The 15,416-nt window shown below is 54.8% G+C and overlaps 1 protein-coding gene across 1 annotated transcript in view; it reads right to left on the reverse strand.

The window, feature by feature from the left end:
* MTREX (Mtr4 exosome RNA helicase) overlaps positions 1 to 15,416 on the reverse strand; it is a 106,427-nt gene that overhangs the window by 42,084 nt on the left and 48,927 nt on the right. The window contains exons 21-22 of the mRNA XM_032953375.2: positions 14,472 to 14,660; positions 12,187 to 12,350 (exon numbers count right to left, since the gene is read on the reverse strand). Of these exons, the coding sequence (XP_032809266.2) occupies positions 12,187 to 12,350; positions 14,472 to 14,660 (353 nt within the window). The remainder of the gene's footprint in view (positions 1 to 12,186; positions 12,351 to 14,471; positions 14,661 to 15,416) is intronic.

Below are 15,416 nucleotides of genomic sequence, written 5' to 3' on the forward strand. Positions count from 1 at the left end.
CCTTGAGCAAGGTAAGGTAAAAGGTCAAATGCAAAGAGCCTAACCATTACCCTACCTTTTACCCTTAGCCCATACAAATTACCCGATTACAGGGTAATTACTGGGGTACTACTACACATGATACAGGTTTATAACAGGTAAATGCTAGGTAGAGCGCTTTATTCATCTATAGAATACTCTCGATGATTCCAATTTTAAATGGAGGCCACGGACTGCCACGGAGCTTTACGCGAGCGGTAAACAAGGTAGTAGGTAAACAAGGTGTTTACGGTAAACAAGGTGTGTACGGTAAACAAGGTGTTTGTGGTAAACAAGGTGTTTACCTGGTAAACAAGGTGTTTACGGTAAACAAGGTGTTTACGGTAAACAAGGTGTGTACGGTAAACAAGGTGTGTACGGTAAACAAGGTGTGTACGGTAAACAAGGTGTTTACGGTAAACATGGTGTGTACGGTAAACAAGGTGTGTACGGTAAACAAGGTGTTTACGGTAAACAAGGTGTGTACGGTAAACAAGGTGTGTACGGTAAACAAGGTGTTTACGGTAAACATGGTGTTTACGGTAAACAAGGTGTGTACGGTAAACAAGGTGTGTACGGTAAACAAGGTGTGTACGGTAAACAAGGCGTTTACGGTAAACAAGGCGTGTACGGTAAACAAGGTAGTAGGTAAACAAGGTGTGTACGGTAAACAAGGCGTGTACGGTAAACAAGGCGTGTACGGTAAACAAGGTGTGTACGGTAAACAAGGTGTTTATGGTAAACAAGGTGTGTACGGTAAACAAGGCGTGTACGGTAAACAAGGTGTTCACGGTAAACAAGGTGTGTACGGTAAACAAGGCGTGTACGGTAAACAAGGTGTTTACGGTAAACAAGGTGTTTACGGTAAACAAGGCGTGTACGGTAAACAAGGTGTGTACGGTAAACAAGGTGTGTACGGTAAACAGGGTGTGTACGGTACACAAGGTGTTCACGGTAAACAAGGTGTTTACGGTAAACAGGGTGTTTACGGTAAACAAGGTGTTTACGGTAAACAAGGTAAACAAGGTGTTTACGGTAAACAAGGTAGTAGGTAAACATGGTGTTTACGGTAAACAAGGTCTTCACGGTAAACAAGGTAGTAGGTAAACAAGGTGTTTACGGTAAACAAGGTGTTCACGGTAAAACAAGGTGTTCACGGTAAACAAGGTGTGTACGGTACGCAAGGTGTGTACGGTAAACAAGGTGTTTACGGTAAACAAGGTGTGTACGGTAAACAAGGTGTTTACGGTAAACAAGGTGTTTACGGTAAACAAGGTGTTTACGGTACACAAGGTGTGTACGGTAAACAAGGTGTTTACGGTACACAAGGTGTGTACGGTAAACAAGGTGTTTACGGTAAACAAGGTGTTTACGGTAAACAAGGTGTGTACGGTAAACAAGGTTTTTACGGTACACAAGGTGTGTACAGTACACAAGGTGTGTACGGTAAACAAGGTGTTCACGGTAAACAAGGTGTTTACGGTAAACAAGGTGTGTACGGTAAACAAGGTGTTTAGGGTAAACAAGGTGTTTACGGTAAACAAGGTGTGTACGGTAAACAAGGTGTTTACGGTAAACAAGGCGTGTACAGTAAACAAGGTGTTTACGGTAAACAAGGTGTGTACGGTAAACAAGGTGTGTACGGTAAACAAGGTGTTCACGGTAAACAAGGTGTGTACGGTAAACAAGGTGTTTACGGTAAACAAGGTGTGTACGGTAAACAAGGTGTGTACCGTAAACAAGGTGTGTATGGTAAACAAGGTGTTCACGGTAAACAAGGTGTGTACGGTAAACAAGGTGTGTACGGTAAACAAGGCGTGTACGGTAAACAAGGTGTGTACGGTAAACAAGGCGTGTACAGTAAACAAGGTGTGTACGGTAAACAAGGTAGTAGGTAAACACGGTGTGTACGGTAAACAAGGTGTGTACGGTAAACAAGGTGTGTACGGTAAACAAGGTGTTTACGGTAAACAAGGTGTTTACGGTAAACAAGGTGTGTACAGTAAACAAGGTGTGTACGGTAAACAAGGTGTTTACGGTAAACATGGTGTTTATGGTAAACAAGGTGTGTACGGTAAACAAGGTGTGTACGGTAAACAAGGTGTGTACGGTAAACAAGGCGTGTACGGTAAACAAGGTAGTAGGTAAACAAGGCGTGTACGGTAAACAAGGCGTGTACGGTAAACAAGGCGTGTACGGTAAACAAGGTGTTTATGATAAACAAGGTGTGTACGGTAAACAAGGCGTGTACGGTAAACAAGGTGTTCACGGTAAACAAGGTGTGTACGGTAAACAAGGCGTGTACGGTAAACAAGGTGTTTACGGTAAACAAGGTGTTTATGGTAAACAAGGCGTGTACGGTAAACAAGGTGTGTACGGTAAACAAGGTGTGTACGGTAAACAGGGTGTGTACGGTACACAAGGTGTTCACGGTAAACAAGGTGTTTACGGTAAACAGGGTGTTTACGGTAAACAAGGTGTTTACGGTAAACAAGGTAAACAAGGTGTTTACGGTAAACAAGGTAGTAGGTAAACATGGTGTTTACGGTAAACAAGGTCTTCACGGTAAACAAGGTAGTAGGTAAACAAGGTGTTTATGGTAAACAAGGTGTTTACGGTAAACAAGGTGTTCACGGTAAACAAGGTGTGTACGGTACGCAAGGTGTGTACGGTAAACAAGGTGTTTACGGTAAACAAGGTGTGTACGGTAAACAAGGTGTTTACGGTAAACAAGGTGTTTACGGTAAACAAGGTGTTTACGGTACACAAGGTGTGTACGGTAAACAAGGTGTTTACGGTACACAAGGCGTGTACGGTAAACAAGGTGTTTACGGTAAACAAGGTGTGTACGGTAAACAAGGTTTTTACGGTACACAAGGTGTGTACAGTACACAAGGTGTGTACGGTAAACAAGGTGTTCACGGTAAACAAGGTGTTTACGGTAAACAAGGTGTGTACGGTAAACAAGGTGTTCACGGTAAACAAGGCGTGTACAGTAAACAAGGTGTTTACGGTAAACAAGGTGTGTACGGTAAACAAGGTGTGTACGGTAAACAAGGTGTTCACGGTAAACAAGGTGTGTACGGTAAACAAGGTGTTTACGGTAAACAAGGTGTGTACGGTAAACAAGGTGTTTACAGTAAACAAGGTGTGTACGGTAAACAAGGCGTGTACCGTAAACAAGGTGTGTATGGTAAACAAGGTGTTCACGGTAAACAAGGTGTGTACGGTAAACAAGGTGTGTACGGTAAACAAGGCGTGTACGGTAAACAAGGTGTGTACGGTAAACAAGGCGTGTACAGTAAACAAGGTGTGTACGGTAAACAAGGTAGTAGGTAAACACGGTGTGTACGGTAAACAAGGTGTGTACGGTAAACAAGGTGTGTACGGTAAACAAGGTGTTTACGGTAAACAAGGTGTTTACGGTAAACAAGGTGTGTACAGTAAACAAGGTGTGTACGGTAAACAAGGTAGTAGGTAAACACGGTGTGTACGGTAAACAAGGTGTGTACGGTAAACAAGGTGTGTACGGTAAACAAGGTGTTTACGGTAAACAAGGTGTGTACGGTAAACAAGGTGTGTACGGTAAACAAGGTGTTTAGGGTAAACAAGGTGTTTACGGTAAACAAGGTGTTCACGGTAAACAAGGCGTGTACAGTAAACAAGGTGTTTACGGTAAACAAGGTGTGTACGGTAAACAAGGTGTGTACGGTAAACAAGGTGTTCACGGTAAACAAGGTGTGTACGGTAAACAAGGTGTTTACGGTAAACAAGGTGTGTACGGTAAACAAGGTGTGTACCGTAAACAAGGTGTGTATGGTAAACAAGGTGTTCACGGTAAACAAGGTGTGTACGGTAAACAAGGTGTGTACGGTAAACAAGGCGTGTACGGTAAACAAGGTGTGTACGGTAAACAAGGCGTGTACAGTAAACAAGGTGTGTACGGTAAACAAGGTAGTAGGTAAACACGGTGTGTACGGTAAACAAGGTGTGTACGGTAAACAAGGTGTGTACGGTAAACAAGGTGTTTACGGTAAACAAGGTGTTTACGGTAAACAAGGTGTGTACAGTAAACAAGGTGTGTACGGTAAACAAGGTAGTAGGTAAACACGGTGTGTACGGTAAACAAGGTGTGTACGGTAAACAAGGTGTGTACGGTAAACAAGGTGTTTACGGTAAACAAGGTGTGTACGGTAAACAAGGCGTGTACGGTAAACAAGGTGTGTACGGTAAACAAGGTGTGTGTGGTAAACAAGGTAGTAGGTAAACCAGGTGTGTACGGTAAACAAGGTGTGTGTGGTAAACAAGGTAGTAGGTAAACCAGGTGTGTACGGTAAACAAGGTGTGTACGGTAAACAAGGTGTGTACGGTAAACAAGGTGTTTACAGTAAACAAGGCGTGTACGGTAAACAAGGTGTGTACGGTAAACAAGGTGTGTACGGTAAACAAGGTGTGTACGGTAAACAAGGTGTTTACGGTAAATAAGGTGTTTACGGTAAACAAGGTGTGTACGGTAAACAAGGTGTGTACGGTAAACAAGGTGTGTACGGTAAACAAGGTGTGTACGGTAAACAAGGTGTGTACGGTAAACAAGGTAGTAGGTAAACAAGGTGTGTACGGTAAACAAGGCGTTTACGGTAAACAAGGCGTGTACGGTAAACAAGGTGTTTATGGTAAACAAGGTGTTTATGGTAAACAAGGTGTGTACGGTAAACAAGGTGTTTATGGTAAACAAGGCGTGTACGGTAAACAAGGCGTGTACGGTAAACAAGGTGTGTACGGTAAACAAGGTGTTAACGGTAAACAAGGTGTGTACGGTAAACAAGGTGTGTACGGTAAACAAGGTGTTTACGGTACGGTAAACAAGGTGTTTACCGGGCAAGACTTCGCGCTACCTTTACCCTACCCTTTACCTTACCCCTTGGCATGGTCGACACCTTTACCTTTACCCTTTTACCCGGTAAAAATGGTAAATCACTCCATCTTGGCCGAGGCCTACGCTCGTTTACCCCCCCACCCACAACTCCCCCACCCAGGAAAGCCTCAAGACCTCTTCTTCAGCAGGAGGTGCGCTGTCGACCACTTTCACGAGGACGCTGCCAAGTTTGGGTTCACCCGCAGCGGGGGAGGGCGGCGGCTGTCCCGCCGCCGCCGCCGCGTGTGATCCCAATTGAGCCATTTGCAGGTAAGGCAAGAAATAATTACAGCTTTGGGATGTTTTCTTGGACCGCTGCCAGTTACGGTGCCAGGTCGCGCAAGTTTCGCTTAGCACGGTTGGCTACGTACGGACGCGAAAGATGTTCAACGCGCACGCATATAGCGACCCACGTAGATGCGTACGGAGAGCCGCAGATTTGTACCCGAAAACCCGTAGACTCGCAGATGCACGCACAGGCTCACGCAAAGACCCACGGAATGGCTCGGAGATCCACGGACTCGCACGGAGAATACGCGTTGGGCTCACAGAGACCCTTCAATTCAAGATGAGGGTTGGAAAACGAGAGACACCCGGGGGAAACCCATGTAGAAGAGGGGGGAGAGAGACCACAGTGTGAAATCGAACCCAGGCGCGCTTCTCGTTTTATGGCACAGGTGTTAGCGCGTCGCTGCAGCGAGGGTTGTTGGATCGCCGCGCAAATATTTAGAAACTCCCAATGGGTGGGCGTCGAGGAAGAGGAGGAGCGGTAACCGCTGGCTCGCCAAGTCGACTGATCGCCATGTGTCCATCTGTACGCCGGGGATAAAGCGTTGCCCCCTTTCGCAAGGCGTGGGTTTACCTCCCCACGGGTGTATAAGAAACAGCACGACCCGTCGTCATTAAATCGGCTGACATCTTAAAAATTTTAAAACCCAAGGCAGCGGCAGCAGCAGCACCCTTCGAGAGAAAGAGCCTTAGGACTCAGCCCGTCTCTCCTGGATAAATGAGCACATTTTCACAATTATTATAACTGTCATCACGCACGAGCAAACACGTGTGCAGGAACACGCAGCAGGGGAACGCGATGGGGGAGAGATGCGAGTTATAATTTTTAACAAAAACGACACGCGTGCACTCAATACTCCGTGGAGTTGAGTCACGGACAATTCGGCTTCGTGCAATAATTCATCTTTCTCTGCGCGTGCGTGCGCGTGACCTCCACGCGCCCCTGCACCGCAGAGGGACAGAACAACAATCATACTCTCCGCGACTTGTGTGGTATGGGGACCTGTGCGGAGGAGGGAGGGAGTGAGCGGAGGGACGGAGTGAGCGGAGGGAGGGAGACGTCGTGGTGGTGGTGGTGGTAATGACGGCTGGTGGGGCTGCCGCCTCGGTAGGGGGATGGGCGAGCAGCGAGGGGAGTGAGCGAGTGGTGGCGAGCGAGCGAGGGAGCGAGCGAAGGAGCGAGCGAAGAGACGCGCGGCAGAGAGGCAAACAGATGGGCAGAGAGCCAGCCAGACCGGGGGCCGTGCCGGCAGACAGGTTAAAGGTTAAACGTCTCGCTGCCTCCCGCGCGTACAAACGCAGACAACGACCGACCCCTTGATGTTGGTTCTCCGTCTGTAACGCTCGGGGGGGGGATGGGGGGGGTGTCGGACAAACTTCACCGGTGCCCCGTGCCGAGGCGCCGTGGTGCGGCTTGCGTTGCCCTCGCCCGCGCTCGACCTCGGGCGGTTTACCGGGGCGCGGTTGCGTGGCAAGTTTCACAGAAATCCCCGTGCAATCCGCCAACCCCGCCGTTTGGCTGCAAAGCGCCGGACGGTCGGGTTCGTTCGTACGCGGGGAACAACGCGGGCCAGGAACCCTCGCACACAAAGGTAAAGTTCCCCCGTGGTGTTGCCGTAACAGAGCGTCGGGGCAAGTGCTGTCAGCGAGCACCTACGAAGGGCCGGCAGTATGGCACACGAGGGGGGTGGATGGCCAGCACCACGCCCGGCCGCCTTTGTCTCCCTTCGTGCCGACGTTTAAACGCTGTACCCGTTACGGATATAAGTCCGCGTCGATATAGGGGAGGCCCAGGAACGGCTCAAGATATAAAATCGTCACCGATGTTAGCGGTGGCTGGGAATGCAACCTGGGCCACCGGGTTCGCAGTGCAACGCAATAACCGCTGCACTACCGCCTCTCGCACCATCAACGCACTCGCTCACAACCTCGCACACTCACACTCGGTATGCTCGCACTCGCACACACACTCACACTTCACACACACTCGCACTCACACTCGCACGCTCACACACTCACACTTGCACACACATACTCGCACGCTCACACACTCACACTCGCACGCTCACACACGACGCACACTTGCACACACATACTCGCATGCTCACACTTACACTTGCACACACACTCGCATGCTCACACTCGCACGCTCACACACTTACACTTGCACTCTCACTCGCACGCTCACACTCATACTCGGTATGCTCACACTCGCACGCTCACACACTCACACTCGCACGCTCATACACTCACACTCGCACATACACTCGCAAGCTCACACTCGCATGCCCACACTCACACACACACTCGCATGCCCACACTCACACACACACTCGCACGCGGCTGCATTCTACGTGATCCTGAAAAGCGCACAACTTTAATTTGCGGTAGCAGAGCGCCACTCCTGGCCGCAGTGCGACTTTCTCTCCCTCTCGCTCGCTCACTCGCTCACTCGCTCGCTCAGCGACCGAGCGAGAGGTGGGGGGGGGGGTGAGTGGGGCGGGGGGGGGGCTGTTGCCGCTAGCCCGCGGAGAAGAGAGCCGCCCGTAAGATTCTCCTACACAAACCCTTCCCCTCCTCCCTCTCCTCTCTCCTCCACCTCCTCCTGCTCCCTCCCATCTAATGAGAGACATATGTGCACCAAGCAGCCGTGCGTCCACGGCAAGCAGCGCCCCCCCCCCCCCCAAACCCCCCCGGGGAGACTGAGCAGTTGGACTGGAGGAGGTGTAGGGGGTGAAGATAGAGGGAGGGGAGGGGGGGTAGAGGGAAGGGCAGGGGCAGGAAGACACTCACTCACACACTCTTGTCACGCACTCAAGTACACGCTCACTTACGCACGCACACTTAGTCACTCACACACGCGCGCACTCAGTCACTCACACACTCAGTCACTCAGTCACGCGCACACTCAGTCACTCACACTCAGTCACTCACACTCAGTCACTCACACACTCACACTTAGTCACTCACACACTCAGTCACTCAGTCACGCGCACTCAGTCACGCGCACACACTTAGTCACTCGCACTCAGTCACTCGCACACACTCAGTCACTCGCACTCAGTCACTCTCACACTCAGTCACTCACACACGTGCACACTCAGTCACTCACACACTCACACTTACTCACTCACACAGTCAATCAGTCACTCGCACACTCACACGCTCACACTTAGTCACTCACACACTCAGTCACTCAGTCACGTGCACTCAGTCACTCGCACTCAGTCACTTACACTCAGTCACTCACACACTCACACTTTGTCACTCACACACGTGCACACTCAGTCACTCGCACACAGTCATTCACATACTCAGTCACTCAGTCATGCGCATACTCAGTCACTCGCACACTCACACACTCACAGTCACTCAGTCACACACACACACTCAGTCACTCACACACACGCACTAAGTCACTCACACGCTCACTCAAGCACGCACACTCAGTCACTCACACTCAGTCACTCACGCACTCAGTCAGTCACTCACACACACACACGCTCAGTCACTCACGCACTCACACGCTCACTCAAGCACGCACACTCAGTCACTCACACACTCACGCTCAGTCACTCACGCACTCAGTCACTCACACACACACTCAGTCACTCACGCACTCACACGCTCACTCAAGCACGCTCACTCAGTCACTCACACACTCACACTCAGTCACTCAAGCACTCAGTCACTCACACACTCAGTCACTCACACACACACGCACACTCAGTCACTCGCTCTATTTCCCCGCCGATATAATGAACCCCCCTAAGCTCTCCGGGCGCGTCTGCGATTTTGGCCGCGGCGTCCCGACGTTTCGCACCGCGGGCCGAAGAAAGACCGGGGGGGTGGGGGTGGAGAATTCACCCTCCCGGCACGCGAGGAGCCGAATCGTCGGCGGCGTCATCGTTCCGACTGCGGCGTGATGAGCCCGTCGTGAGCGGAGAGAGACGAGACCCTGTTCCTCCTGCTCCTCCTGCTCCTCACCTTCCCTGCCACGGCCGCACAGCCAGCAGCCAGCCCCGAGCACTCCATCCATCCCGGGGCCATGTCACTTAGCCTTTTAAACCGCGCAATGAAACGGGATGATAAACAGAGCACGCACGCTGCTTCGCCATCTCATTACGCTAATCAGATCCATGCCTCGGCAAAACACAAAAAACCTCGCCGCCAATTTCAACCGCTCACCCCCCCCTCCCCCGCGCCCTGCTCCCTGCCCCCTCCCCTCCCTCCGCTACACCCCGCCAAGCGCGGCTCCCCCAGGACAGCGCGGGCTTGGAAGGGCTTCGAGATCTCTCCGCCATTGGCAGAGGGCGGGGAGGGCGGGGTGGGGGGCACCTTGAGCAAGCGGCGGTGTTTTTGGGTTTCGCCACACAGTTGGGCGGGGGCTCCCACTTCGTCTTCCCTTCGCTGATTCAACTAAGGGGGCCCCCCCCCACCGCCCCCCCCCACACACCCCGAAGGGGCCCCACAACGTCAAGGGGCCGTTAACAAACGGCACCGCCTGAGTTGGCAACAGATAAGAGGGACGATGATTACGACGACGACGACAATGACCCCACAACAACCGCTCCCCCCCCGCAACAACAGACGCGTTGAGGGTTCGAACCCGGGCCGCGAACGTCAGCGGCGGTCGGTAAATCGGCACCGACGGAGGCACGTGGCCTCGGCTGTACGTGGGAGGGGGCTGTGCTCGGTTACGGTGATAACAACACGTTAATGAGCCCAGAAGTTGCAAGCAAGGCTGCTCATCGCACCCCCAACGGCGGCGCCGCCAATCACCGCCGCCGCCGCCCTCGACAGAGACATCGCCGACGGCGGCCGGAGGGCTCTCGCCCGTGGGGGGTCGGAGGCGAGAGGTCGCGAGCGAGCGAGCCGTCGGGCCCTCCAAAGGCGGCGGCGGCGGCGGCGAGCCACCCCGCGGGACGACGAGGCCGCAGGGGTCACCGTGAGCAAATCCGAGGGACGGGAGCTTGGAAAAGCGCCGCGATTCCACGCTCACCCTTGGATTTGAAGCTTTCGTGACTGCAGGAATCCATGCTCTCTGGTTCTCTCGGTAAAGTCAACACGTGGGTGGAACAAATGACGAAGGCTTCGTAAAATCCACGCTCACGTCCGAGGGACAAAGTCCGCGGGGTGGCGTAGCCGGGGAGCGCGTTGCGATCCCGCTCGCGACATCGCCTCGCGCTGGCAGGTCGGCGCAAGGCCGTTTTATTCATCTGACCGACAAAGCCTGGCCGGGTCGCGGGGCTTGCTCATCGGCAGAAGGGTGCTACCGCTACGCTGGGCCGTGAACTCCGCACCCGACGAGGGTTTGGCGGGGGAGGCGATCCGGGGAAGCCTTTGCCATGGGCCCTCGAAGCAAAACTAAAAAAACTGTGTTTGTATTTTACAAAGCTAGGGGCCCCGCCCGAGCTGTAGAGATCTTTTTCAGGAGCGACCTGGCCTGCAAACGGCAGCTTGTCACGCGGGAATTCACAGCAACGGTCAAATAGCCTGAACGCGTGACGTCCGTTTATAAACGTGCCGGGGGGAAAAACCGGAGGACCCGGAGAAAAATCCACGCGGGCAACGCCGGGGAGGAACACGCAAACTCCGAATCTACAGCGGGTGTCACGGTCGGGATCGAACCCGCAAGCCTCCCGTGTAGCAGGGCAAGGCAGTGAAACATCTCCTGGCCACCGGGACGATTCGCCCTCACGATTCGGGTGCGAGATTTATGCACGCACGCACGCACGCAGGAGCGCACGAACGCAAACACGCACAGGTGCTCGCACACAAAGACACGGGCACGCTCAGGGGACCGCTTCGGATAGCCGCCCGCGAGCTGGAATCGAACTCGGTCCACAGGACATACGCACAAGCACGCGCAGACGCGCGCCCCCCTCAGCTGTCCAAACAAACACAGCCCAAGAAGCACTCTGCCTCTGTTTATGAAACGCGACGGATCTTCGCACTGAACGTAAACCGTTTAAAATTGCCTTCCGGCTACAACTCGGGGAAATAAGGGGGGCAGAGTGGGGGGAGTGGGTGGGGGGGGGGGTCTCGCCGGCGCTACCCAAGTGGCTTCACCGATCACGACGGCCCAGGCGGCGACGGCACCGCGGGCCCGATAAGCGGCGGTGACCGGGGGGGGGGGGGGGGGGGGGTGGGGGGGTGGGTGAGGGGGGGTGAGCCCACGTACGGCGCTCGGCACCCGACCGGGAAGAACAGCGCGGCAACATCGCCCCCCCCACCCCCACCCCCCTCCCCTACACCCCCCCCACCCCACCCACCCCCCACCCCCCACCACCGCGGGACTGCGTGCGCTTGCAGGATCAACGCGCACGGCAAAAGTAATTGGCGACGATTTGACGACGGCCGGCGACCGGGGTCCATCCCCCACCGCCGCTGCTTGGATCGATTCCCAAGTCCTCCGCCGCCCCCATTCTAACGTCTCCCTCGAAGGCCGACGGACACGCCGCGTCTCGTTCACGCGCTGTGCACGCCGAGCTTCCGTCGCGACGTACGGAGGAGGAGGAGGATGAGGAGGTGGTGGAGGAGGTGGTGGTGGTGCGGGGAAAGGAAGAGGAAGCCGGAAGCGCGCACGAAGGAGACGCTGCCGCCGCGGCTCAGCAGCGATCCAGAGGACCCGCCGGCGCGATTCACATCTCACGGCACGGCGGCCGAAACGTCGGCGGTTTCTCAAGTACCCCCGCCCCCCCCACCCACTCCGCACGCCACCCCCCAGAAGGATCTCCGGGTTCGCCATCGCGCGGTGCCCGCACGTGACGTGGGCCCGCACGTGACGTGGGCACGCACGCAGAGAGGGCCCGCACGCAAGGGCCCTCTCTGCTTTGGGCTCGCCGCGCCTGCCGCGCCTGCGTCAACTCGGCGGGCGGCCAACTCCGTTTGGCGCTCGGCTCCTCCTGCGGCCGCTTTGGCGGCGAGGCGCTTCTCGCGCCGGCGACCGAGGCCGCCCTCACCTGCTGATCTCGCAGGCGACGCGCCCCTTGACCTCGATGACGTCACTGGGCGAGCAGTAGCCCAGGCGGCGCAGCACGCGCTTGCGGTTCTTCAGCTCGTCCGCCTGAAGCACGGTGCGGGCGCGCTTCAGTTCGCGGCGGGCGCCCTTCACCTCCACCGCCAGCTGCACGCACGCACGCACGCACACGTGTTAGCGGCGTTGTGTGCGTTAGCAGTATGTACGTGTGTCAGCAGTGTGTATGTGTTAACGGTATGTGTGTGTGTGTGTTAACGGTATGTATGTGTCAGCAGTGTGTATTGTGTTAACGGTATGTGTGTGTGTGTTAACAGTATGGGTTTGTTAACGGTATGTGTGTGTGTGTGTTAGCAATGTATATGTGAGTTAGTGGTATGTGTGTGTGTGTTAGCGGTGTATATGTGAGTTAGCGGTATGTGTGTATTGTGTTCACAGTATTTGTGTGTGTTAAGGGTATGTGTGTTCACGGTATGTGTGTGCGTGTTAGCAGTGTATATGTGAGTTAGCGGTATGTGTGTATTGTGTTCATAGTATTAGTGTGTGTTCACGGTATGTGTGTGCGTGTTAGCAGTGTATATGTGCGTTAGCGTTATGTGTCAGCTGTGTATATGTGCGTTAGCGGTATGTGTGTATTGTGTTCACAGTATTTGTGTGTGTTAAGGGTATGTGTGTGTGTGTTCACGGTATGTGTGTGCGTGTTAGCAGTGTATATGTGAGTTAGCGGTATGTGTGTATTGTGTTCACAGTATTAGTGTGTGTTCACGGTATGTGTGTGCGTGTTAGCAGTGTATATGTGCGTTAGCGGTATGTGTTAGCTGTGTATATGTGCATTAGCGGTGTGTGTGATAACGGTATGTGTGCGTGTTAACGGTATGTGTGTGTGTTAACGGTATGTGTGTAACGGTATGTGTGTGTGTTAGCTGTGTATATGTGAGTTAGCGGTATGTGTGTGTGTGTGTTAAGGGTAATCGTGTGTTACAAGTGTGCGTGCGTGTGTAGGGTGGTTAGGCGGGCAGCCGTGGTGCTGGCCACCCACCACCTGGTGTGCACTGCCGGCCTTCATGAAGTGCTCGCTAACAGCACTTGCCCCAACAGCCTGTTAAGGCTATATGGGGGATCTTTGTCTTTGGTATGTGTGTGTGTGTGACTGTATCCGATGGAGGACCACACAAAGTGCAAATGGCACTCAGCCCCTACGCAGAGATTAGGGGCCAGCGTTGTTTAGGGGCAGCATGGCCAGAATCACACACACACACACCAGACGAGAATCACACGCACGACACACATGCACGCACACACACGTACACACACACTCACGCGCACACACACACCAGACTAGAATCATTCACACGCACGCCACACACGCAAGACATGTACGCACACAAACACGCACGGGCCCACACTACAACCATATTATGTAAGACGTGCGCACACACACACACGCATGCACGCACGGGCCGCACAAGAACAACAACCGCCGTTCGCCACTAAGTGGTGTTGACGTCGTTCGCGGCGTTTGTGCCAAGCGCGGTGCGCGCGTCACATCCGGACAAAGATCCCCCGCGTAGCCTTCACAGAACGCTGCGGCAAGTGCCGTTAGCGAGCACCTGCGAAGGCCGGCACGGGGCGCACCCACGCCCGGCCGCCTTTGTCTCCCCCAGTGGCGATGTTTACTACGCACCGCACCGGGTGACTCATTTGAGGCCGGGTCGACCTAGGGGAGGGCCCAGGACCGGTTCAGATAATCGTCGCCGGTGTTGGCCGTGAGCCGGGAATCGAACTCGGGTCGCCGGGGTTCGTAGCGCAGCGCTGTAACCCGCTATACTACCGCTCCTCACACATAAACACACTGCGCACGCACAACAACATCAGCCATTCACAACTAAGTGGCGGTGACGTCACCACGGATATTGTGCCAGGCCAAGTGCACTTTAAGGCCAGGTGAAGTGTCGAACGCCCAGTTGGCAGGCGCTCACGGGACAGACCCAGCAGGTGCCATCACGGGTCGACCGACTGAGATGAGTGGCCGATGCACCACCTGTGCCCCCCACTGTGCCAACTCGCTGTGCTTTAGCCGTCCGGCGCTCCGCTCGTCGCTCCTCCGCCCTCCGTTTGTTGCTGGAGGCCGACTGCCTCCCAACTGACCCAGTACCAGAGTCCTTCACGAGCCTCCTCCGTACACAAACACACATGCTGCACGCACGCACACACACACACACACACTCCACACACGCACGCGTGCAGGGGGGGGGGGGTGCGACAGCTGACCTGCATCTTGTCCTGGCAGCGCCTGCACAGCTCCTCGAGGGCGGGGTCGGAGTGCAGCGGGTGAGAGAACATGCGCCGCTCAAACGCCTCCACCTTCTGCACCAGCTTCTTCAGGCCCGGGTCCTTGATGCCCATGTCGTCCACCGGGTCCAGCAGCGGCACGCCGTCCGGGAAGCGCTTGTGCACCTCCTGGGAACGGCAGCGAGAGAGGGAGGGAGGGAGAGAGGGAGAGAGAGGGAGAGAGAGGGAGGGAGGGAGAGAGGGATGGAGGGAGGGAGGGATGAGAGGCGTTGGGGGTGGGGTGGGGAGAGAACTTGCGACGACGGTAGTTGTCCTCGTCACCACCGTCGTCGTCGTCGTCATCGCCATTGTCATCGTCGTCATCATCACCATCGTCACCGTTGTCATCGTCATCACCATCATCGCCGTCGTCATCACCGTCGTCATCACCGTCGTCATCACCATCACCGTCGTCATCACTATCATCGTCGTTGTCATCACCGTCGTCGTCGTCATCGTCGTCGTCATCACCGTCATCATCACCGTCGTCGTCACCATCATTGCCATCGTCGCGAAAAAACCACAACAGGAATTTTCCCAGCGCACGCCGCACGTCAAGATGTCCGGCGCCGCGGCAGCGCGCGAGTCCTTCCGCACGGAGCCCGTGACGGCCGCGGCCGGGGGGGCCGTGAGGCAAGGCCCAAGGGCGTGGCGGGGCTCGCCCCTTTGGAGACATCCTCAGCACGGCACACACCGCCTCTGTGGGCAACCCGTGTCACACCAGAGACGTGTCGCGACGGCACGGCGGGAGGGACGATCGGCACGAGGCCCACGGAGGCAGCAAATGCGGCAGGCCGCAACGGGATGCCGATTGCGGCCGTGCTCTATCTACTGCTGGGTGAAGGCCTGCCCCCCCCCCGCCACCCCCCCCACTCGTCAACAACT

This window comes from Petromyzon marinus, chromosome 1 (genome assembly GCF_048934315.1).
Source record: "Petromyzon marinus isolate PM22_M1 ecotype Great Lakes invasive population chromosome 1, UKy_Petmar_22M1.pri1.0, whole genome shotgun sequence".
NCBI lineage: Eukaryota > Metazoa > Chordata > Hyperoartia > Petromyzontiformes > Petromyzontidae > Petromyzon > Petromyzon marinus.